The following is a 21,281-nucleotide window of genomic DNA, read 5'->3' on the forward strand; positions in this document are numbered from 1 at the left end:
TTTTTTTGATGCTATAATACCTTCCAACTGAGTCTGAAAATTATAATTAATGATATAATTAATATATTCTCACTCTTTTTGAAAATACAAAAAAATATTGTATTTTTCATATTTCAATTCTCATTTTTACCTTTCATCAAACCTTATTTACAAAACAAAATGGGTTGTACGCAGTAAAATATCTTAATATTTGTACAATATAATTTCTAGATAGAGAGAGGTGTGCATTGTTTCAAAATAGACATTTTACCTTTAATTGCAAATTCGTTTTTTTAAGGAATTGCACTTCCTCCGCATGTTTCTTTTCTTCCGCTTCTCTTAGTTCAGCTGATCTTTTCTCAGATTGATCATACTTGAGCCTTAATTTCGCGACCATTCTCTCCAATTCAATTTTTTGTAATTTCAATTCCTCGGCTGTATTAATTAAATTTTCTTTGCCTTGTTCTGCCTATAAAAATAAGTTCTTTTTGTCAATGATCGTATAAAATTCGATCTATTTGCCTTACCTCTATATATATATATATACATATATATAAAATTCATAAGGATATGTGGATACATACTTGCAATGCCTTACGCATCCCGAAAGCAATGCTACTTTGATACAATGTCTGATATGCAGCTAGTGTCATTTTGATTTCATCCCTTACTCTCAATAAAAGTAATCCACGTTCGGCGCAATTTATAGTTACTTGTCGTATTAATTCATCTGAAATTGTGGTAATAATTGTGGTTACTCTGCAAATGTATTAAATTTCAATTTATTTTGTACGTTAAATATAAAGCAATCCGTGAGCATGCATATGTACAAGCCTACCGAAACATTGAGTATAGAGCTGTCTACGAACGGGACAGATACCGGTCTCTCTAGCCTGTCTTTGTTGTAATCGCATATCAAGTTGCTCTTGTAAATTTATTACATCCAATCTCGTTGCGGGAGTACTCGATACCTAAGTAAAGTACCCATATCATTAAGTAGCGCATATCATTTTATTTCTCAATTATTATATGTCGCGTGATTAAGAATATAGATTTGCTTTCTAAAAAAGTGCTTTCTAATTTAAATACACGTTGACTCCATATCTGGCCATCCTCTTCCCATTCCTTCGGCGGCAAAATTCTATTTAAAATTTCGATAGTTTCCCGTCGTGTTGTATCAGCCGAAATCGGGGTTGTTTGAATTTTACAAGGACCTATACCGATCTTCGTCAGTGGTAAATCTTTACGTATCTGTTGTTTAATAAAGAAAAAAGGAAAGAAAAATGTATAAAGCAAAAGTGTATACTTTTATATATTTATTGCTTTGACATGTACACATGATTATTACGTGAATTGCATTGATCTTTTCCGAGAAATCCGATATTTATATAAACATTTATATAAAAACAGTGAACGGTTGAAAATAATGATGAAAATGTGTCGCACCTTCTCTGGATGAGTCGTTATTAAAACTGGATTGTCATACTTGACTAGCGTGTCCATGGCAGGAATTGTACGCTCTTTGATTGCTGTCGCCATTTTTATTTATAAAAATGTATATATAAATAGAGAATTGGTGTATAGAACGCGTAGTGAACACAAAGTTTTAACGTGCCAAGTTATTTATCGTTATTTATCCCGAGCAATATTAGAATATTAGAAGAATGACTTCCGCTTGCAGGTTTGCACGGCAAGAAAACTGGCAACTAAGAAAGCATCGCTATGGAAACGCAGAACACCGACACCGAGTCGACCGTGCGCCGACCGATTTTTCGATTCCGTTTCGTTTCACGTCATCGCGCCGTCATGCCGTCACGCGGTAACGGAGCAACGCGCCGATTTCAATGCTTCAATGAAATCTCCAATTAAAATGACAGGTAAAATGTATACATCGTCTACCTACCTACCTACCTACTCGAATCACAGATCCCTCCAGAAGTGGAGGGATGCGTCAATGATCTTGCGACAATTGTAAAAGTTTGATAGATGCGTTCCTCGTTCCTCGTATCATCCCGAAAAAATGGAATAGATTTGAAAAAATACAAGAAGGTTTGTAAATAACAGTTTAATATAATAATTTATAATTTAAAAGAAAGTAAAATTTGTCATGTCAAAAATGTGATTGGTCATATACACACATGTATGTATACGCATACTTTTAAAAATATTTTTACACATCTTATACATATAAAGTTATAGTTATACAAGTTATCCGAAACAAAATTCAAGGCTACAACGCGTGAAATGTCACTGTATATATGTACAATAAATAATATTGATAATATTTTTTTTATATAATTGATGAGATTATTATACAATGATGTATTGAAATTGTAAATTTTACATGTCATTATTATTATTATTATTATTATTATTATTATTATTATTATTATTATTATTATACATAGGTATAAGATAAAAGGTTACATAAAATTTTGCATATATGCTATCGATCCATGATCATATTATATAACCGCATTCAATTGCAAAATAAAATGGTCTCTCAATTCATTTGTACTAAAATCATCTTCATCGTTACTTTCTTCGAAAATATCTTGAACCGTGCCGGTTACAGTTTCCACATTCTCTATCACGTTGACATCTCCGCCGAACGATATTGCGTTTTCCGCGTGATTCCTCGTACTAACGTCCGCGTTACTGTTCGTAGACTGAGTATCATGTTTTTCATTTGTATCGGTTTCTAAAAGATTCGCTCGATCAATTTTGTTGTCACTTTTATTAGAATCTGAGATACCGTCATTGAGCGCGGATTGCAAAACCGACAATGCGGGAAGCGGAAATCCAAGGTTTAACAATTTTTTGTATCCGTTTATACCACAGATTTTTTTAATTTCCATCGCCATTATTAAAACTCTTTCAGAATAGTCTTCCTTCACGCTGTCTATCATTATTTCGTGGAATTTACTTGTATTTCCGCTGTCTAGAAGCCGTTTTCTTCTTATAAAAGTTTGCATATTTAACATCTTCCTCTTGTACGTATTTGTATTTTTCTCTGCTCGATCAAGATATTTTGAAGCTTTTTCCAATTTCCAGTTAAGCTCTTTTATTCGTTTGTCTCTTTGCTTGATTTGACTTTCCAATTGCCTCTTTTGCTGACATTCTATAGTTATAGTTTTCATTAATTTTTTATTTATCTCTTCAAGGGTATTCATTCTATTGGATAGATTATAAATCACTCTTTGTCTCATATCTGTTTGTTTATAGTTCATTGAAGACGGTGTGCTATCCGTACTTTTATTCGAGTCATTCATCCTTTTTTCCATTTTTCTCGTCTTTGCTCTAAGTGTCAAATTTTTATATTGCAGTTGTTTCTCCATATCCTTGAGCACAATAATCTGATTGGTTAGTTCTCTGATAATATCCTCTTGCAACTTCACTTTTTCTTGCAATTTCACATTTTCACTTTTATTAGTATAATTCGTTATTGATTGATGATCGGTAGCGTTGTTAATGATACTATTTACGTCTAAATTTTTCTCTTCACTCGTATTTGGTGACGGTAATCTTGTAATTGGACATTCATTGTTTTTTGAAACCGACAGAACAAACGATGCTTGATCATCTCTTAATGCAGTATTCGTATTTGTCGAACAAACATCGTCATTGCATTTATTTGTGGTATTTACTTTTATCGGACAATCGTCTATTATTATGATAGATGTAACAGATCTATTATTTCCTTGTTGTAAACAATTATCATGTTCTTGGATGGTAAAATTTTTTGTATCTCTAAATAAATCTTGCATAATATCAAGCACATCCTCACGGTCACCTGTCACTTTGACCATAAATTTTGTCGTATGTAATATAGCATCATCTTTGCTGTATTGCATGTCAGACATGTTCAGTTCCTTTTTTATTTCATCTTCTACATCGATGTCCGAAGTATCTCTATTACTCGTAGAATTTGTATGTTGAAAAGATGCATTTTGAACGAATCTTTTTATAGACTTTGTAACTTCTTCTCCAGTTCTCCATTCATATTTCATAGCAGTTGTCACGTTCGATGTGTGTACGTTCTCTCTGCGATTTAAAACATCTTTTTTTATATATCCAACACACGTTTCATCAATCTCTTTATTAGCAATATTATCGATATCTATGTTCTGATTTTGTTTATCAATATCATTAGTTTTGCTGTTATTATAAAATGTATATCTAGGAACGCGTGAAAATTCTTCTCCGCTTTCACTACCAAAGATTATTTCAATATTATCTCTATCGTCGGTAAGCATATCTCCAATTTCATTCCTCGTTGAATATTTATAATTTATACTTTTGTGAACCGACATCTGTGCTATTGATTTTTCTAAGGCTCTTTTACGATTTCTGGATATCGAATTCTGTTTCTCCATATTAGAAACGTTTTCTTCATGTTGACCATCACAAATTTGTTTTAATTTCTCTTCTATTTCATCATAACTATCATCAAAGACTTGATTTATTTCAGTCTTTATAACAACATCCTCATCCTGATTATCAGTTGATTTTTTCTTTGCTATACAACCACTAACAGATTTTTCATTTTCTACACATGTTTGCTTTTCGGTATCGCTTTCTTTAATATTGATCTCCATCTCCATATTATTATCATCTGAAATTATAATAATATTTTCTTGTTGAAGATCATTTGTAATATCTATATATTGTCTATGAGATATTTGTTTATCTTCTATCTTTTTTCGAAAATTATTCGCTTGATATACAAGCGTTTGTATAGATGGATCAACATCCTGCGAATCAGAATCCTTTTCTTCCAAGTGGCCAATTGATGAATGTTCAGTGTCGTTTTCTAAAGATTCTGTCGAACAATCGTTTTCACATTGGTTTTCATTCTTGACATTTGTTAACTTAAGACGTTTTTTGGCAGATTTTCTAGTTGACGTTATAGTAAATATAGAAGGAACAGCGTTCTTTTTTAATTTGAGTCTACCAGTTTCGCTTACAAACCATTCTTCGGGTTCAAAATGTACCTGGCAAAGAAAAGAATTGTTGGATGGTTCCCAATCAGCTCTAGCCACGCGGTCCTGCCAAATTTTTCTTAATATTGGATCACGTGGAAAACATTTCATAATAAATCCCTTTTCGCTGCGATTATTGCAACCAATAGCTGCGCAACCTGGCATTTCTGATCAATTGAATGTAGAAAACAATCTGCAAATTTGGAATAACAGCAAAGTTAATGGACCAAGGCAAAAAAAAAACACGTAGTATATTATATTTCACTTGATTATATTTCAATAAACGGCATAAAGAAATTTTATTTCTTCCAATCTCTCTCTATTATAAAATGAAAATAAATATTAATGCAAAAGATGGATTTAAAAGAAACAAGCTTTTATTTGTATATCTTTTGAACAAATCGTCTTTGAAAATTTGACATGTTGCACCGTTGGACGCGATGTTGAAACAGTTTAGAAATCTACTTACCTCTCTTCTTATATTAGCTTCATTCCCGTTCGAAAGCAAACAGGTCATAAATATAAGACTCTTCAAAAAAGGACAATGTCTCTCATTTTGACATTATTGAATTTGCACAGTTTAAGAAAAACTTTTCCGCGTAGACGCGCAAATTCTCTATTTTGTCAAGAACTTGCTCTGTATCATGAAATATATGTTTGAGGAATTCTACGAGTATGCCGCAACATGGCCAATATGGCTGCGCGACTCTGTCATTATCTTACAGCCAATAAGATTTCGGGTGCGGTTCATTTGATACTGTCAAATAAATGATATACATACATACGTCGAATAAATGTTTCTTTCGCGATTTTAACTCTTGACTGATATTTTTTCCTTACTTTTTTCCAGTTATAAACCAAGCACATACTGATCCAATCTCGGCAAACGAGTCATGCTAGGTTAGATAATCTTCTGTACGTAAGCGTGTTTTAATAAAAAGATCGTGTAACCGAGAGATAAAGCGATGAATAAAAATACTCGCAAAACAACGCCAGGTGATGGCTTACGATCATTACGGAGCACTACGTTATTTCGTGTCATTAACTTCGAATTATACACCAAACCGGTAAGATTTGCAAGTATTAATAAAATTTCAATCGACATCGAGTTTAATATTGTCAAGATTAAGTGAAATGTTATTTACAGAATAAAGCCGTTATGATTTTTGGTATTGTAGCAATGTTGGGTTGCTCAGGATATATATTTTATATGAATTCTGATCAAAAAAGGAATAATTATCACGCTGTGGTCAAATCAGATGATACAATAGTATTAGAAAAAAAAGTATCCAAGTGGACTGATTAAATAAAAAATCCTCAATAAATAAAGATTATTTTATACTACTTTGTTATTATAAATATAATTAAATATAATTAAATAATTTATTCAAGTTTTAACAATGTATTTATGTAAATCTAAATTCAATTGTATATATTGTATTTGAATGTTTGCAGTTTTTAATCAAAATTCATAATCTTTTAGAGCACGATATATTCAAATTTCAAAGTCTGCCATAGAGTTTAATGTTAAATTTTATCCCTTGAGATCTTTTTTCTTGCCAAAAATTTACTTTATGAGATATTCATCTCTATCATCTTTATTATTGATGTGACATTATGTAATGAACAACAAATAACATCTTAATATATATATATATATATTTTTTTTTTTCTATCGCAATTGTATTTGTCAATTCATGTCCATTTGATTGATTTATTATTATATTTATACATTTAGGAAAATTATCCATTTTTAGATTTAAAATATAATAATCTAAATCATTTTGTACACAACTTTGTTCCCTAAAATTCCTATAATTGTTACAAATACTAAGATAAAATGCATAAAATTATTGTATAAATTCTTATTTATTGAAATATATTCTATAACCGAGTAGGTTTATAATAGAAATTAATCATATAGATATATTATCAATCAAAATTTTATGTGATGTTATATCACAAAGATTTTATTGGTAACGATTATAGATTCATATAATATAATTTTATATAAAATTCTAGATTCTTTTACAAAATATTATTTATAACTATTTGTACAAATTTATGTAAATTTTACTGCAAATTGGTACATTGTACATTGTAGTTGGAAATATTGGATATTTCTTTCCAATCATATTATATATTTTTGCATTGATTGGGAATAAATTGGTCCTAATTTTTGAATAGAACAGTTATCACAAAAAATATATTCATATTATTAATTGCTTTATCATATACATATATGTAATATTTTTTAAGTATATCAGTTGTTCTTGTTATCAAATTTATATTTATCAATGTTAATAACAAAAGTTTAATAAAATATGTATAATTATAATTTGTGTGTGTGTGTGTGTGTGTGTGTGTGTGTGTGTGTATGTACTCTTGTATAAGGAAGCCCATTGTATGTTACAGAAGTAATAAGTATTGCTAAACCAAAATGTAATTATTTTGTTATGTTCTAGTACTATAAATTACGATAAATATAAATATAAATATATATATATATATATATATATATATATATAAATTCCCCATTTTTTTTAAATTGACATCTATTTTTGTGTTTAGCACTATCATATTAATATTATGTTATGAGGAATATATATAATACTATGAAAAAAATAATTCTTCAAGTTTAATATAAATTTTTTTATCACACACACACACACACACACACACACACACACACACACACACACATACAAATAATATAAACTATTAAAACAAATGAAAATTTATCATTTTAATACATATTTTTTTTTATAATATCTTTTGATATTATCTTTTTCTGTATACAATCTTTTCTGTATACATTTTATTGATTCTACAGTTTAAATAAAATCACTATGAAATTTTAACATCTGCTAAAATTTTTAACAAATGAGTTTACCTTTATAGGTATTAGATATTTTTAGAACATTTTTGACATTTTTCTAAATTACTAAATAACTTTTTTACTTTTATATAACTCTATAAACACATGTATGTAAATTATGCAGCTAAAAAATATTCTTCATATAACAGTATGACATTAATATACAGAAAAATTTGGCATCATGTAATAGTTTTTGCAATATTTTGTATCTTATCTTGTAGAATTTTATAAGAGAATGAAAAAAATTTATCCCAGAAAGAGTACATATGTATAAAATAATTTGATCTCAAATGGATGAAGACAAGATACATGACTTTGTATATCAAATTTCAATAATAGTAAAAAAAATAATCATTTCTCTCATTACTAACTATAACTAAAGATATTGAATTTTTTTATATTACATATACGATCTATAAAACATTGCCATTTTAAATATTCAGACTTGAATATTAATTTGTACTTGTAATATTATATCCTAACACGTACAATCACTCTGTGCATCTGGAAACAGTTTAATCGTTTCATTAATTGCGTTCGCGACATAATCTAAATTGGTTTCGTTAAGTCCACACATATTTATGCGTCCACTGCGTAACGTGTAAATGTGATAATGATTCCTCAGATGCAGCACTTGCTTTTCTAAAAGAAATTGAAAGGACAAATTTTTTTCATAACTTATTTCAATCTCAATCTACATTGTAAACCCAACAATATACTTTTTACAACTAACCATTGAGTCCTGTATATGAAAACATTCCAATTTGTTGAACAATATGATCCCAAGTACCTGGAGTGCCTAATTTGAGCAATCTTTGATGCAAGCCTATTCTCATTTCTTTAATTCTATTTGACATTGTTCTAATGTGATCTTTCCTAAAAATATTGAACATTAAGTAATCAAAATATAATTATTTCTAAGTGTTTTATAAATAATACAGTACCATTCCTCAAAGAGCTCTGGATTTTTCAGTACTGTTGCTACAATCCGAGCACCATGATTAGGAGGATTGCTATACATTCCTCGAATGATTAATGTTAATTGTGATTTAGCGTGGATCATTTCTTTTGTATCCGCCATTACGAAAATTATATTGCCGACCCTTTCGTTGTATAATCCAAAATTTTTCGCAAAGCTTTGCGTACAGATAAATTCGATTCCACGTTCGGCAAACATTCTTACAGCATATGCATCTTTATCCAAATCTCCACTTGCAAAACCCTATTAAGGATCAACATATAAACTTGAACATATTGTAAAGAGATATGCAATATACACATGTTCTATGTGCTCTATTAGATATCTATCAATTTTATATATATATATATATATATATATATATATATATATATATATATTAACCTGATATGCACTATCGAATAACGGAAAAAGTCTTTTTTCCTGTATCACATCAGCAATTTTAGTCCATTGCTTCGGAGTTGGATCGCACCCGGTAGGATTATGTGCACATGAATGTAGAATAATAACAGCATTTTCTGGAGCTTCTCGTAAATCATGGAGCATTCCTTCTAAATCGATATTACGAGTCTTTTCATCCCAATATGTATATTCATGAGCGTTTTTAAATCCTCCATTAGTAAATACCAGTCTGTGATTTTCTGCCAGCACATAATCTTACACAATACACACAAATTTTTACTAATAGATGGAATAAAGATAACATACTATTTTTTAAAATTTATTTACCCCAAGAAGGTTTACTATAGTAGAAGGTATCGTAATGTAGAATACGACTCAAAAATTCAGCGGCAACTCGCAGTGCCCCGGTACCAGAAAGCGACTGAATACCAAAGGCTCGTCCTTGTGCAATAACAGGAGAATTTGCACCTAACAACATACTTGTAGCAGCTTCACAGAATGCTTCTAAGCCAAGAACTGGTAAATATTCATGATTTTGTAAATCATCGGCAGCAAGCAACTTCTCTACCTTTCTTACAACTGGCAGAACCCATGGTTTTCCTTCATTAGTACGATAAGCTGAAAAAGATTTGGATATTTTCTATAATTCATTGCAGATAGCACTTGAGCGCATATTCAATTGAGCATAAATTGCAATGAAAGATATATGAATTAGATTTATAGTAAAATTTATATTTCAAAAATAAAAATAAACTTGTAAAAATAGAGAAATAAATTTTTTGAATAATATTTACTTTTGACATTATAGATTTGGTAATGTTTTTTATTTATCATAATTTTATTTATTTTCTTAAAATATTTCAGTTTCAACTTTGTGTGATATATGCAATTTTGTACAAGTGTGCATTTGTATACGAGTAATATGGAATATTATGTAATCAAGTCTGGAGGTGATCCTCAAGGGTACAAAGTAAAAACGAGAAAATATAGAAAATTTGTTAATTTGTTAAAATATCGATTATACTAAAATATGCTCATTGATGTTAGCATATATTAATAATAGAACACTAATTTTTTTTAAAGTTTGCTAAAAATATAAATGAATTTATGAATCTATATGCATGAAAATAGAAGAATAAAATAGTCTTAAATATAATAATTATAAAAAATAAAATAGAGTTACATACCTCCTACGAGAAGATTAACTTTATTTTCATAAGTATCATCGACAAATGTTTTTTGCAACGCAAAAACCTCGATGGGAGGTCCCAATTCTATTCCAGTGAACCTGGTATTCATGTTGCTAAGGCAAATAAATAACAGGACTGAGATGAAGTCAACAATATTAAATGAAGATATTAAATGAAGAAAAAGAATTTTTGTGAAAAGTGTAAGTGTAATGCGAAGAAAAATATGTTTGAGTAAGTAAAGCGATGTCGAGACGAAGCTACGCGCGAAGATTGGCGAAGTAACTGTAGACTGTAACTTGATTGTGTATATATGCATATGTATATATTATATATGCCAGAATTTTTGTATACTACGGTACTGATTGACGTAATTAGCTATTTCATGAAACTCATATACTGCTCTTTTTCATACCGTGCGATGTGCGGTGATTCTCAGTGGGTGCAACCAGTGCTGTAACCACTCCTTCACCAAGCAGTAAAATAAAAATTGAACATAATTGTTCAGGATTTAAAGATAAGAATAATTAATGTTTATTACACTTAATGTTTATGTAATCGTTCAACGAGCGATCGCAATACCGAGGTCTTATTTTCGAATTATATCCATATATTTCGTATACCTATCGTATACGAAAATCTATAATATGCGTAACGTATATTATGGGCGATATTCATAGTCAGTTCTTATATTTAAGATCGTCTTAAGATTACATTACTGAACTCTATGGCTAAATCTATAATATGCGTGACCTGAACTATATATTTTCAGTACTGGCAGTGTATTCACTGCCAGCAATATCGAAACGCAGCACGCCAAATTCCATCTCCCTACCATCGGTGATTTGTTTCTTCGTTTTACATAAGTACAGCTAGAGAGAAGCCTGAGAGAGACCATCCCGGCCTTTTTCGTGGGACCGTCAAAATCCCCTGTATGTACACTACCGCCACTACATCCACGTATACGATGTGACGTGTTTTCTCTGTCAAGCCTACCAACGTCGGCATATATACATACGTACGTGCATACGTATGTGCATACATATTTGAGATCGAGAATTCCTCCTAGCAGTTGTTGCCTGTGCGAGCATAGCCCGTTCTCGGTTTTTCGAGGTGACGTATGTTCCGTCTGTACCGGTTTCGTTCACTTTCGTCTGGTATACGGACAGATGATCATTTGTGATTCGATATTACTGTCTCGTCATTGGCAATATACCAATTACCATGATGCGAAACATGTTAAAACATGAAGGTATTTTTTTTACGTTTCTATGCATTCTCAATTTTGGAACTGGTCTGTATTTTCATATCGGTGAAACTGAGCGAAAATGCTTCATCGAGGAGATTCCCGATGATACTACGGTCTTAGGTAAGATTCAAGGCCAAGTATTTCATTATTTCAACAATTTTCAATTATTGATATCGGAGAGTATGTGAAACCCTGCAACTAGGAATCATATCAATTACGTGTAGAGATTTTCTTTAGCACGCGTGTCTACTTTCTACTTTCATCCTTCATTCATTCCAATATTTTCTTTAAATATTTTTTACAACTTTGCAGTCAATTACAAAGTGGAACTTTTCGACCCAAGAAGTGGTGGTTTTATGCCAAGTAGTCCTGGTATTGGAATGCATGTCGAGGTAAAAGATCCCGACGACAAACCTATCCTCTCTCGAGTTTATAGTTCCGAAGGTCGCATTTCCTTCACTTCGCATACTCCAGGAGAGCATGTAATCTGCTTGTATTCAAACAGCACCGCCTGGTTTAGTGGCACCCAATTGGTAAGATATGTGCATATTGTAAAAAGATTATCATGTCAAGCCTATACGCAAGAAATATAAAAAAGATGGGGCATATATTAATTTAATTATGTTGAAAATTAATTTTTATTTACATAGAGAGTACATTTGGATATTCAAGTAGGGGAACATGCGATTGATTATGCTAATGTAGCACAGAAGGAAAAATTGTCAGAACTTCAACTTAGAATACGCCAGCTCTTGGACCAAGTCGGACAAATAACCAAGGAGCAAAATTACCAAAGAGTATAAAGCAAAATAAACATGTTTTACACAAAGCAATGTCATGAGAAAGAACGGAGGGTTATTGTGTGAATTTTTATAATTTTTCAGTATCGGGAAGAGCGCTTCAGGCAAACATCTGAAAGTACTCATCGTCGTGTATTCTGGTGGTCTCTGACGCAAACTGTAATTGTTCTGATTATGGGTGCATGGCAAATGAAGCATCTTAAGAGCTTCTTTGAGGCAAAAAAATTGGTTTAACTGTTCTGTATATGTGTGATGGGAGAGATGTATGCTAGTTTCATCAGCAACAGTATCATTCATATGTCTAAATTTTATTTAAAACACATTTGTTAGACAATTCTCATTGTAATACTTGTGCTTGTCGAATTGATATATTTGTATAAAATTACCAGTTATTTCTTAAAATATGAATAAATTTTTTGTGATTATATATACAATTGTGTAATACGTATAAATTGTGAGAATAAAATATATATAAGATATAATTAAATAAAATATTTCTTATTAGATTCTTTTTCATTTCGATAAAATTTTGACCATACTTATATCATTTGTGATCTCAATATTAGAATCCTTTTATACATACATACATACATACAATATACACACAGATTTACGAATGCTTAACTAGTTTTCCTTTATAGAAATTAAAACTTTTTTGCAGAATATTTATCTTTATATTCTTTTGGATAAGATACAATATAAAATACGTATGTATGCATGTATCACATGCAGACTATGTTCCAAAATTGATTATCAGTACTGAAAATGTATTACGCATAATGTGACACACTGTAATGTAATGTACGTAAACTATTAATTTTCAATGTGACAGTAAATTTTACAGTCACAAATACAATACAATTATTATCATAGGACTGAATTCAGAAACACTAGATGTATATGCATCATTTCATTCTTGTTGTTTATCAAATGTTAAATAAGGATAGAATAATACTTGATAGAGACACTACATCAGAGATTGGTCACAAAAAAGCAACTTTTGATTGGTCCGCCATCTTTTGGCTATTCTCATTTATTTTCAAATACATTAGCTACATTAATCTTAAATTGTAATATAATATATACTTTAATATTATACTTTAAAAACATAACCGTTTTAAAGGTAATAAAATGTGTATATTTATAAAACTTTATTTTACATTATATTATCAATTTATTAATATATTCCTTTAATTTTAACAATTTTAAATTTATTATTTTATATTTATTTATTTATCTTTTTATTTATCTTTTTTTTGCCATTTATCCTTTTCAACACAAGAGCAAGAATTAATACAATACTATTATATTACTGTTACATTATATTTTTAACTTTTCGATACACAATTATCAAAACGATCCTTTGTGAAATCAATATAATGACAGCTATTCACAAAGTTAGCGCAACGAGAGAACCCATCGCGGAAAAGAAGTGGCACCCGTTTGATCATGTCCTGATTGACCACTAGCCACTCACAGGGACCGGCGAATTTTTCCACTGTTCAAGCGCTGTGCAACGATTTTATTATTATCAATCACATTGACTATAACCAGGATCTGCTACATTGTGATTGACTAAAATACAATCGTCAACCGGTAACCGTAGCTGGGCAACCGCTAATCTATGGCCTTAAAGTCTATTCTACAATGCGTCGTGTGTCGGTGTCGTTGGCCGTAAGAATGGACCAATCACAATCAAGTATTCTTCCCACATTTGTCTGTGATTGGTGAACAATTCTTGTGGCTTGCGGCTTGCAACACCGATATATGACGTATTGTAGCCTAAAGGCTATATCAGACTAGCGGTTGCCCGGCTACGGTTGCCGGTTAACGATTCTACTATTACCAATCACATTGACTATAACCAGGATCTGCTACATTGTGATTGGCTGAAATAGAATCATCGACCGGCAACTGTAGCCGCGCAACTGCTAATCTGATATGGCTTTAATACATTACGCATAAGAAAATGAACCAATCAGAATTTTTCATTTCCATTGTGGGGGGAATAGAAATGAAGGACTATGATTGGTTCATTTTCTTATGCGTTATGCAGAAGTGTGTGTTCCGGCCTTTAGGACTATGCTGTGCCAGCGACATGTAGCGTAAAGTATATGCAGGTAAAATAATCTACATATATATATCGTGCAAACCTTGTACTACTGTACATTCGATCATTGATTTACTATTGATCATTTTCAAATTTTTAAAAGAAATGGTAAAGTGTAGAATCTGTGGCTGTAGCGATTTTTATAAAGCATCTGGTTATTTTTTTTGTACGACATGTCAAACACAAAGCCAGGTAAAAATCACAAAAAATATGACTACTCAGACGATGAGTTTGAAAAAAAATCTGTGAAAAAGAATTTGTGTTATAATTTAAACATTTACTCGAAATATTCCTCTAGGACGTCGGGGAAGAAGTAGAATTGGAATTACCCATAGAAAATACTGTAAGATTGCGGAAGACAAAAATTCATCGTATGACAAATAACAAAGCAGGTTTATCTCTATCTTATATAATTTTACAAGAGAATAACATGTAATATACCAATGAAGATGTAATGAAACATGTTTGAATTTAACATATTATCGATAAGATATGGGGCTGATATTTTATTGTATGCAGATGAGGAACTCGGCTGGACATCTTGGGAACTATATAATTTTGTTTTAATCGGTTTGACAAATGAGCTTATCGAACTTGGTGTATCCTCTGATATAAAAATAACAGTGTTACAATTATGGGCCCGCTACCTTGGAAAACTAGAAGTAGCTTTTATATCTGCAAAAAAGAAATTAATACCCAAACTGGCAAGAAGATATAAGAAAAGGTCATTATAACATATATTATAGCATATATAAATCATCTGTCTTCAATATTAAGATTGTACACAAATGATTATAATTTTTTAAATGTGAAATACTTATTTTGATCTTTTGTGCTTTTATCTCATCTAAATTTTCTCTGTTTAAAAATTTTATTTCAAGCATTGACAAAAATCAGCTATACAAATTCAAATTAATGCTGTTGAGAATAATGTGGATAATGATATTCGTAACACACTTTTTCAGGGATGCTGAAATTATATATGGCAAAGTTTTGTCACAAAAGAGTGCCAGAAAACGAAAGAAAATTGGAAGTAGCATAGCAGATTCTACAGCTTCTACCTATCCAAGTCAAGAAACTTCTTTGAGAGAATTAAATAGAAACAAAGTATGGTAAACATAATTAATTTAAAAAATTTAATTTTTGAAAATTTTTATTATTAATACAATCTACCTTGTGCATAGAAACTCATGATTACTGCAGATTATGATAGATTTATGTCACAAACAAGTTTTGAAGGAGATGCACTTAGTACATTTAGTCAGAGTGTATATAGTGGATATTCTAGTTCAGGACAATCTCGTGAAAGTACAAGGTAAAGAAACAAGTATAAAAGTATTGAATTAAGTAAAGTATACTAAAGTATAAAGTATATTATGATTATACTCCCTATTGCCCTTTGATAATTATTCATCTATATTATATAATACAGGTTACAGTTTAATTCTTCTGCTAAAGAGGAAGCAAACAGAATAAAGAATATGGCAAAAAAACTATCAAGATGGAAGCGTAATAAATACAAACAAAGTCATATAACAACTCGATATAAAACAGGGCCAGAATTGATTACACCTACGAAATTGTGGGCAATCTTATATCTGGCTTTAAGAATTCATAATCAAGATATACATTTGAGTGATATGATAAGGTAATTTAAATTAGATAATTTGTTCCTCGTTTCTAATGTAAGCTTTTTTTCTTTTAAAGACTCATTTTGTATCACTGTAAAAATAAATATCTTGTATTAACATTTTCTTCTTAAATGTTATGTCTTAGCAGAAGTATTTATAACACATTTTAATACATTTATCATATATTTTGTACGATTTTCACACACACACGCGCGCGCGCGCGCACATACATATATATATATATATATATTTGTGTATAATTTTTTGTAGATATGGCAGAGAAGGACATTTATCTTATTACAGATTAGATCATTTGATACCTCCTGAAGTAACTTTAACAAGAAACGATATAAATTTTTTATCACGAGCTATGGACATATCGCACAAGGGTATGAGAAGAATTATTGGACAGATGGCGAAATTTCTTGGAGTCACGAAAATAATTTGTCCAGACTTTTTATCACTTATTAATCGATATTGCATTGAATTAGCTCTACCAAGTATGAACATCATCAATAGTAGTGAATTTAAAGATCTTTAATATACATAGGCGCACATATGCAATTATAATATTTGTAGAAGGTATATCATTGTATGCGAGAAGATTATCGATTTTGTCTCCTCCAAAAATGAAGTTTGATAAAAAATCCTACATACCCAATTATGAGGGTCGTGCTATGGCATTTATTATCGTGGTACTAAAAACATTGCTGAGTTTGGATGGTATTACAGAAAATGAAATTAGCAATGTTGCTGACAAAATTAATAGGTATGTATTCAAATTGTTTTATAATAACGTAAAAAGCTTGAAAAATATAGATAATATTAATATTATGTGTAGTAGTGTTAATTTACATAGTGTTAATTTACATTAATTTACATAGCTGCGCTTCGATATTCACTATCAGTATTGAAAATTTATAATATACGTGATATAATGTACATACATGTACTATATATTTTCAATACTGACAGTGAATATCGGAACGCAGCCATAGTGTTGTGAGATAGTTGAATGTCACGTAGCAACACGCACACGTGCATCGTATGCAGACATATACATGCGAGTACGTTGCCAAGATATAAAATATATTTATGAAAATTTTGCGTGCATATGCGTCTGCGTATGTGTGCTCATGCAGCACACGTATGTACATACAAGTGCGCAGTTAATTATATTTATTTGTCACATATACAACAAATTTATAAAAGTTGCATATAGATTTGATGCGAAAAATCTTGTGTAATTATCCACTGATTTAACGGTTATTGGATTATTTTGACAATTAATATTTGATATAATGCAGATATAATGCAATGTCAGTGCAAAAGCTATGATACTCCATGTATTCTCGTACACGGTGATGTCGGAAATATCTGTGATGCGCATATTATTGAAAAAATGACGAGTTGTAAAAACGCGGCCTCCACTGGATATGCAAGTTTGTTAAGTGGCGCAAGTTCCGTACAAGCAGTTGAAATTGCATTATGGTGGTTGGAATGCGATGAATTTTTTAATTGTGGCTACGGCTCAGTTTTAAATGATATAGGTATAAAAATACGATTTATATCAATATCAATAAGTGTAAGAAGGAAAAATTATGTACAATTTCCCATACCGGAAAATAGGAGATGTACAAATGGATGCGTGTATAATAGACGGTTTGAAATTGGAATGTGGATCTGTAGCCGCGATATCAGATGTAGAACATCCGATATCTCTCGCCAGATATGTCTTGGATAATTTTCCTAATTCTATCATAGTAGGAGAAGGTGCAAGAAAATTGATAGATCATGCAAAATTAAATCAGTTGTCTCAAGGAAACATGATAGCGCCTATGGCATATTTAGCTTACGATAAATTAAAAGAAATAGACAGTTCTGATATTAATTTGGATGTTGAACAGCCGCTAGGAACATTAAAAAGTAAATTGTAGATACAACATTTAAGAAAATTTCAAACATTCCCTCGTTTCACATTCTTTCTATAATTTTGTTAATTTTGTATAATTTTTCTCTAAAGAAAAATATTGTCGATAATGTATGTACATGATTGTGGATACAATTTTTGATATTCTATATAGATGGTGGGAATACTGTTGGCTGTATAGCTTATGATGGTTATGCTATAGCATCAGGTGTTACAAGTGGTGGTTTAAACAAAAAATTAATGGGCAGTGTAGGCGACTCTTCTATGTTTGGTTACAGCACGTATGCTGATCGAGATATAGGATGTTCTTTAACAGGTCATGGAGAATCTATAATGAAACTTGGTTTATCAAGAACCATTGCAATCAATATCGAAGAAGGATGCTCTCCGCAAAAAGCGTTAAGGAAAAATCTCGATTATATGTCAACTAGATATAATCATACTTTTGGTGGGATTGTATTTAAGAGATCCGGAGAATGGGACGTGTATTTCACCTCGTATAAAATGCCGTATGCTGTAATTATGAATGATTGCGTGACTTTTGGTATAACTTTAGATGAAAGAAACGTGGAAAAGTACACCGAGTATCGAAAAGGATCGGAAAAGATATCGTGCAATTGCAGTTATCCTTTTGTAAATAGTTGTATTTTACAACGAAATATAATACAAACTTTGAGTTTCGATCGTGCACTATTGTTCTTATTTCATTCTCGTTTCTCTTTATTATCATGAATATTAACGTGTGGGTTTTCTTTTTTCAGTGCAATTAATGACGAGGGTATTTGTGATGCAAAACTATTCAGTTTTCGTGAATGGCAGAAATATATCGAGTGTAGAAGAGCTGTTTTAATTAACGTACATTGTCCCACCAAGTTGAAATATAATGCAAACATACCAGATGTTAATAGCTTATATATTAAATTTTTGGAGTTTATTAGTACTAAAACAGATAGAGAAGAGCCTGAGAAAATTACGCATAAGCATGTAATACCACATGAGCTCGTTTATGCAATGAAACAGTGTATTACTAATGTAAGTTGTATCAATTTATCATTAAATGAGGTTAACGAATTTTCTCCAACATTAACGCCATATCATTCGTATCTTCAACAATTGTTGGAACATCCATTGTATGATAGTCCAAGGATGCTCCGAAATGACTTTTCATCCGTGAAAAGTGGATACTTGACAAGACCAGAATCGTAAGTAATACCGAGAGAATCTTACGCGAATGTAGCTTATCATATAATTATAAGATGTATAATTATAGATGAATAATTGCCTTTTCTTTCGATTCTTTTTAGTACTTGCAAGTTAACTTCGCAGTACGATATGCAATTAGAGTTGGTTGATTCAAATTTGCACTTTATCGAGAAAATTGTATCACTTTTTGAGCAAGCCAAAATGGTCAGTGTAAAAGATTTAAAAGATGATGTTGTGATACAAGATTTTATGGAAGAGGATATGGAAGAGGAATGTGATGACAGAAAAGAAGATTTTACAGATTATTTACATAAAAAGATACCCTGTCAACTTAAAATTGATATGAAAAAGAAACAAAACTGCAACCATATTCATAATACTATCACAGATACGCAAACACCATCAGTATCTGCATCAGCTAATGAATTTGCATTCGATCAAATTCTTCCGGATGGTAAATTATCAATCCCAGACAGATGTCTGAATGATGATAATGATGGCGATGATGACGATGATAATGCATGTTTAAAAGATATTGTTTCTGAACAAACTAGATTGTTATTATCTAAATTTTGTAAAGTATACAATATAGATCTTTCAAGGACAGAAAAAAGGAAAATATTTAAAAATTTTAACTGGTCGAAGAAACGAAAGCGCAAGCTTCTTCGAAATGCACATGGTAAATTTATTAAGAGAAGTGACATCTATTCCAGTATTGAAAGTCCAAATGAAGATGACTATGAGGAGAGTTACGCGGAAGAAACTGAAGAATCTATCGGGATTCTAGCGAACACTTTCGAAATTGAAAATATACCAGAGATATCCAGAGACATCTTAAATTCGAGTGAGGTCAATGCATCTATCTTCGATACTGTTGTCGAAATTGAAAGTGAATGTGGCATGAATGACAAATCCGATAAATTCTGTAAAATATTCGAATCGATGATCGATAAATCTTTTACTACGGATAGAACATTGGATGACAATATTCTTAAATTGTTTAGACCTTTTAAAGATTATTGGATGTATCACTGCAATTTTAGCCGTGTAAAGCCAAAGAATTTTGAATTACTCGAGAAAATGTTGCCGAGGAGTTTTCGATGGCTATTAAATGAATGCGCGAACATAATCGAAATGTCAACAGAAGACTTATACGAAGAAGTATGCCTTGTCGAAGCTTACTACGCATATGCCTTGGAACAATCCAAGATTCATGCGATAAACGTAACAAATAAAACTGAAAATTGTAATAGACAAGCGCATATCAATATAATTTTAAGTAAATGGTAAAGCAATGAAGAGTCATCACGGTATCATCAATTATTCAACTAGGAACATGTTGCTAATTTTTCACAAATTTTAATATATATTTAATATTAAATTAATATTAGTAGTAAAATTTATTAAATAAAAAAATTTCTCCTGAATTTATTCCTACTTGATTTATTTAAAACATGAATAAATGCTATTAGACATTTTGATATGTATATTTCTTTAATTAAAGAAATTTTTAAATTTTCACATCAAACACAATACATTCTAAATCCTAATTTTAATGTTTAAATTTAATGTATAAATTTAACAATGACGATTTACTTATATGACAAAAATAAATTTTTTCTTGTACATCTAAAAAGTTGTTTATAAATCATCAAATATATAAATAGAATAGCACTTTTAACTTAAATTTAGAGTAAGATTGGATAAGATAGGTATCTCGTACATGTACGTGGTACCTATTTTTAATCTGAATAAAAATTGAATCTCTTGAACTTGTAATAAAATTGTGAAAATACTACGTACTTCGTAATCTCTTTTTGCATTATCTTGCTTGATGCGCGTTATGAAAAAAGTAGAGTGGCACAAATATAATCGTTATAGACATTTGAGGATCTCTCCTCGAGTTTTGCTTAGGCTGGCCAGCCGTGTCGCGACGACGTACCATTTCATT

General features: G+C 30.8%; 8 protein-coding genes across 13 annotated transcripts in view; 5 read left to right on the forward strand and 3 right to left on the reverse strand.

Annotated features, from left to right (window-relative positions):
• Dnali1 (Putative inner dynein arm light chain, axonemal Dnali1) overlaps window positions 1-1,566 on the reverse strand; it is a 1,774-nt gene extending 208 nt beyond the window's left edge. The window contains exons 1-6 of the mRNA XM_011645955.3: window positions 1,426-1,566; window positions 1,069-1,230; window positions 818-950; window positions 564-709; window positions 251-448; window positions 1-33 (exon numbers count right to left, since the gene is read on the reverse strand). The exon at window positions 1-33 is cut by the window's left edge and continues 208 nt beyond it. Coding sequence (XP_011644257.2) covers window positions 1-33; window positions 251-448; window positions 564-709; window positions 818-950; window positions 1,069-1,230; window positions 1,426-1,518 — 765 coding nt within the window. The 5' untranslated portion in view covers window positions 1,519-1,566. The remainder of the gene's footprint in view (window positions 34-250; window positions 449-563; window positions 710-817; window positions 951-1,068; window positions 1,231-1,425) is intronic.
• A 149-nt stretch (window positions 1,567-1,715) lies between these two features.
• Window positions 1,716-6,305, forward strand: LOC105431638 (small integral membrane protein 8). Its single transcript, XM_011645953.2, has 3 exons — window positions 1,716-1,856; window positions 5,812-6,028; window positions 6,109-6,305. Exons 2-3 carry the CDS (start codon window positions 5,927-5,929, stop codon window positions 6,265-6,267), a joined length of 261 nt encoding a protein of 86 aa, XP_011644255.1. The 5' UTR covers window positions 1,716-1,856; window positions 5,812-5,926; the 3' UTR covers window positions 6,268-6,305.
• Window positions 2,030-5,572, reverse strand: LOC105431639 (uncharacterized). Its single transcript, XM_011645954.2, has 2 exons — window positions 5,431-5,572; window positions 2,030-5,154 (listed from the first exon to the last, which is right to left on the reverse strand). Exon 2 carries the CDS (start codon window positions 5,124-5,126, stop codon window positions 2,445-2,447), a length of 2,682 nt encoding a protein of 893 aa, XP_011644256.2. The 5' UTR covers window positions 5,127-5,154; window positions 5,431-5,572; the 3' UTR covers window positions 2,030-2,444.
• A 585-nt stretch (window positions 6,306-6,890) lies between the features above and the next one.
• On the reverse strand, window positions 6,891-11,040 carry Got1 (Glutamate oxaloacetate transaminase 1). Of its 4 annotated transcripts, XM_089079559.1 has the most exons (8): window positions 10,951-11,040; window positions 10,823-10,873; window positions 10,408-10,523; window positions 9,548-9,838; window positions 9,203-9,474; window positions 8,784-9,061; window positions 8,573-8,715; window positions 6,891-8,481 (listed from the first exon to the last, which is right to left on the reverse strand). In XM_089079559.1, the coding sequence occupies exons 3-8, from the start codon at window positions 10,517-10,519 to the stop codon at window positions 8,318-8,320; spliced, it is 1,260 nt and encodes a 419-aa protein (XP_088935685.1). In that variant the 5' UTR covers window positions 10,520-10,523; window positions 10,823-10,873; window positions 10,951-11,040; the 3' UTR covers window positions 6,891-8,317. The 4 variants fall into 4 exon arrangements, with proteins under 4 accessions (XP_088935685.1, XP_088935686.1, XP_088935683.1 ...); XM_089079560.1 differs by lacking the exons at window positions 10,823-10,873; window positions 10,951-11,040 and adding an exon at window positions 10,762-10,812; XM_089079557.1 differs by lacking the exons at window positions 10,823-10,873; window positions 10,951-11,040 and having other exon boundaries at window positions 10,408-10,746.
• Window positions 11,041-11,357: 317 nt separating this feature from the next.
• On the forward strand, window positions 11,358-12,948 carry eca (transmembrane p24 trafficking protein eclair). The gene is made up of 4 exons (XM_011645956.3): window positions 11,358-11,776; window positions 11,969-12,189; window positions 12,307-12,453; window positions 12,541-12,948. Exons 1-4 carry the CDS (start codon window positions 11,632-11,634, stop codon window positions 12,688-12,690), a joined length of 663 nt encoding a protein of 220 aa, XP_011644258.2. The 5' UTR covers window positions 11,358-11,631; the 3' UTR covers window positions 12,691-12,948.
• A 1,510-nt stretch (window positions 12,949-14,458) lies between these two features.
• On the forward strand, window positions 14,459-20,966 carry TAF1B (TATA box-binding protein-associated factor RNA polymerase I subunit B). 3 transcript variants are annotated; one of them, XM_011645960.2, is made up of 10 exons: window positions 14,459-14,576; window positions 14,865-14,958; window positions 15,086-15,290; window positions 15,532-15,673; window positions 15,751-15,881; window positions 15,999-16,214; window positions 16,468-16,697; window positions 16,777-16,966; window positions 18,889-19,329; window positions 19,432-20,966. In XM_011645960.2, exons 1-10 carry the CDS (start codon window positions 14,571-14,573, stop codon window positions 20,618-20,620), a joined length of 2,844 nt encoding a protein of 947 aa, XP_011644262.2. In that variant the 5' UTR covers window positions 14,459-14,570; the 3' UTR covers window positions 20,621-20,966. The 3 variants fall into 3 exon arrangements, with proteins under 3 accessions (XP_011644262.2, XP_011644260.2, XP_011644261.2); XM_011645958.3 differs by lacking the exon at window positions 14,459-14,576 and adding an exon at window positions 14,583-14,758; XM_011645959.3 differs by lacking the exon at window positions 14,459-14,576 and adding an exon at window positions 14,583-14,758 and having other exon boundaries at window positions 16,501-16,697.
• On the forward strand, window positions 17,510-18,254 carry LOC105431642 (isoaspartyl peptidase/L-asparaginase-like). The gene is made up of 2 exons (XM_011645957.3): window positions 17,510-17,747; window positions 17,827-18,254. Exons 1-2 carry the CDS (start codon window positions 17,510-17,512, stop codon window positions 18,132-18,134), a joined length of 546 nt encoding a protein of 181 aa, XP_011644259.2. The 3' UTR covers window positions 18,135-18,254.
• Window positions 18,251-18,893, forward strand: LOC148936168 (isoaspartyl peptidase/L-asparaginase-like; the record flags this gene model as incomplete). Its single annotated transcript, XM_089080338.1, has 1 exon — window positions 18,251-18,893. A coding segment is annotated over one exon (609 nt), but the record flags the coding sequence as incomplete, so codon positions are not given.
• Window positions 20,967-21,281: the final 315 nt, after the last annotated feature.

This window comes from Pogonomyrmex barbatus, unplaced genomic scaffold (genome assembly GCF_055798465.1).
Source record: "Pogonomyrmex barbatus isolate J1 unplaced genomic scaffold, ASM5579846v1 scaffold3, whole genome shotgun sequence".
In the NCBI taxonomy this organism is placed as follows: Eukaryota; Metazoa; Arthropoda; class Insecta; order Hymenoptera; family Formicidae; genus Pogonomyrmex; species Pogonomyrmex barbatus.

Coding starts and splice junctions, on each gene's coding strand:
- eca (XM_011645956.3), top strand. CDS start 11,632: ATGATGCGAAACATGTTAAAACATGAAGGTATTTTTTTTACGTTTCTA. Junction 11,777..11,968: donor CGATGATACTACGGTCTTAG/GTAAGATTCAAG, acceptor ACAACTTTGCAG/TCAATTACAAAGTGGAACTT. Junction 12,190..12,306: donor GGTTTAGTGGCACCCAATTG/GTAAGATATGTG, acceptor TTATTTACATAG/AGAGTACATTTGGATATTCA.
- Got1 (XM_089079557.1), bottom strand. CDS start 10,726: ATGCATATATACACAATCAAGTTACAGTCTACAGTTACTTCGCCAATC. Junction 9,839..10,407: donor AGTTAATCTTCTCGTAGGAG/GTATGTAACTCT, acceptor AATCTTTTTCAG/CTTATCGTACTAATGAAGGA. Junction 9,475..9,547: donor CTATAGTAAACCTTCTTGGG/GTAAATAAATTT, acceptor GTATTGTGTAAG/ATTATGTGCTGGCAGAAAAT.
- LOC105431642 (XM_011645957.3), top strand. CDS start 17,510: ATGCAATGTCAGTGCAAAAGCTATGATACTCCATGTATTCTCGTACAC. Junction 17,748..17,826: donor CTCAGTTTTAAATGATATAG/GTATAAAAATAC, acceptor ACCGGAAAATAG/GAGATGTACAAATGGATGCG.
- LOC105431638 (XM_011645953.2), top strand. CDS start 5,927: ATGAATAAAAATACTCGCAAAACAACGCCAGGTGATGGCTTACGATCA. Junction 6,029..6,108: donor TCGAATTATACACCAAACCG/GTAAGATTTGCA, acceptor TGTTATTTACAG/AATAAAGCCGTTATGATTTT.
- LOC105431639 (XM_011645954.2), bottom strand. CDS start 5,126: ATGCCAGGTTGCGCAGCTATTGGTTGCAATAATCGCAGCGAAAAGGGA.
- TAF1B (XM_011645958.3), top strand. CDS start 14,672: ATGGTAAAGTGTAGAATCTGTGGCTGTAGCGATTTTTATAAAGCATCT. Junction 15,291..15,531: donor GCAAGAAGATATAAGAAAAG/GTCATTATAACA, acceptor ACACTTTTTCAG/GGATGCTGAAATTATATATG. Junction 16,698..16,776: donor CATTGAATTAGCTCTACCAA/GTATGAACATCA, acceptor TAATATTTGTAG/AAGGTATATCATTGTATGCG.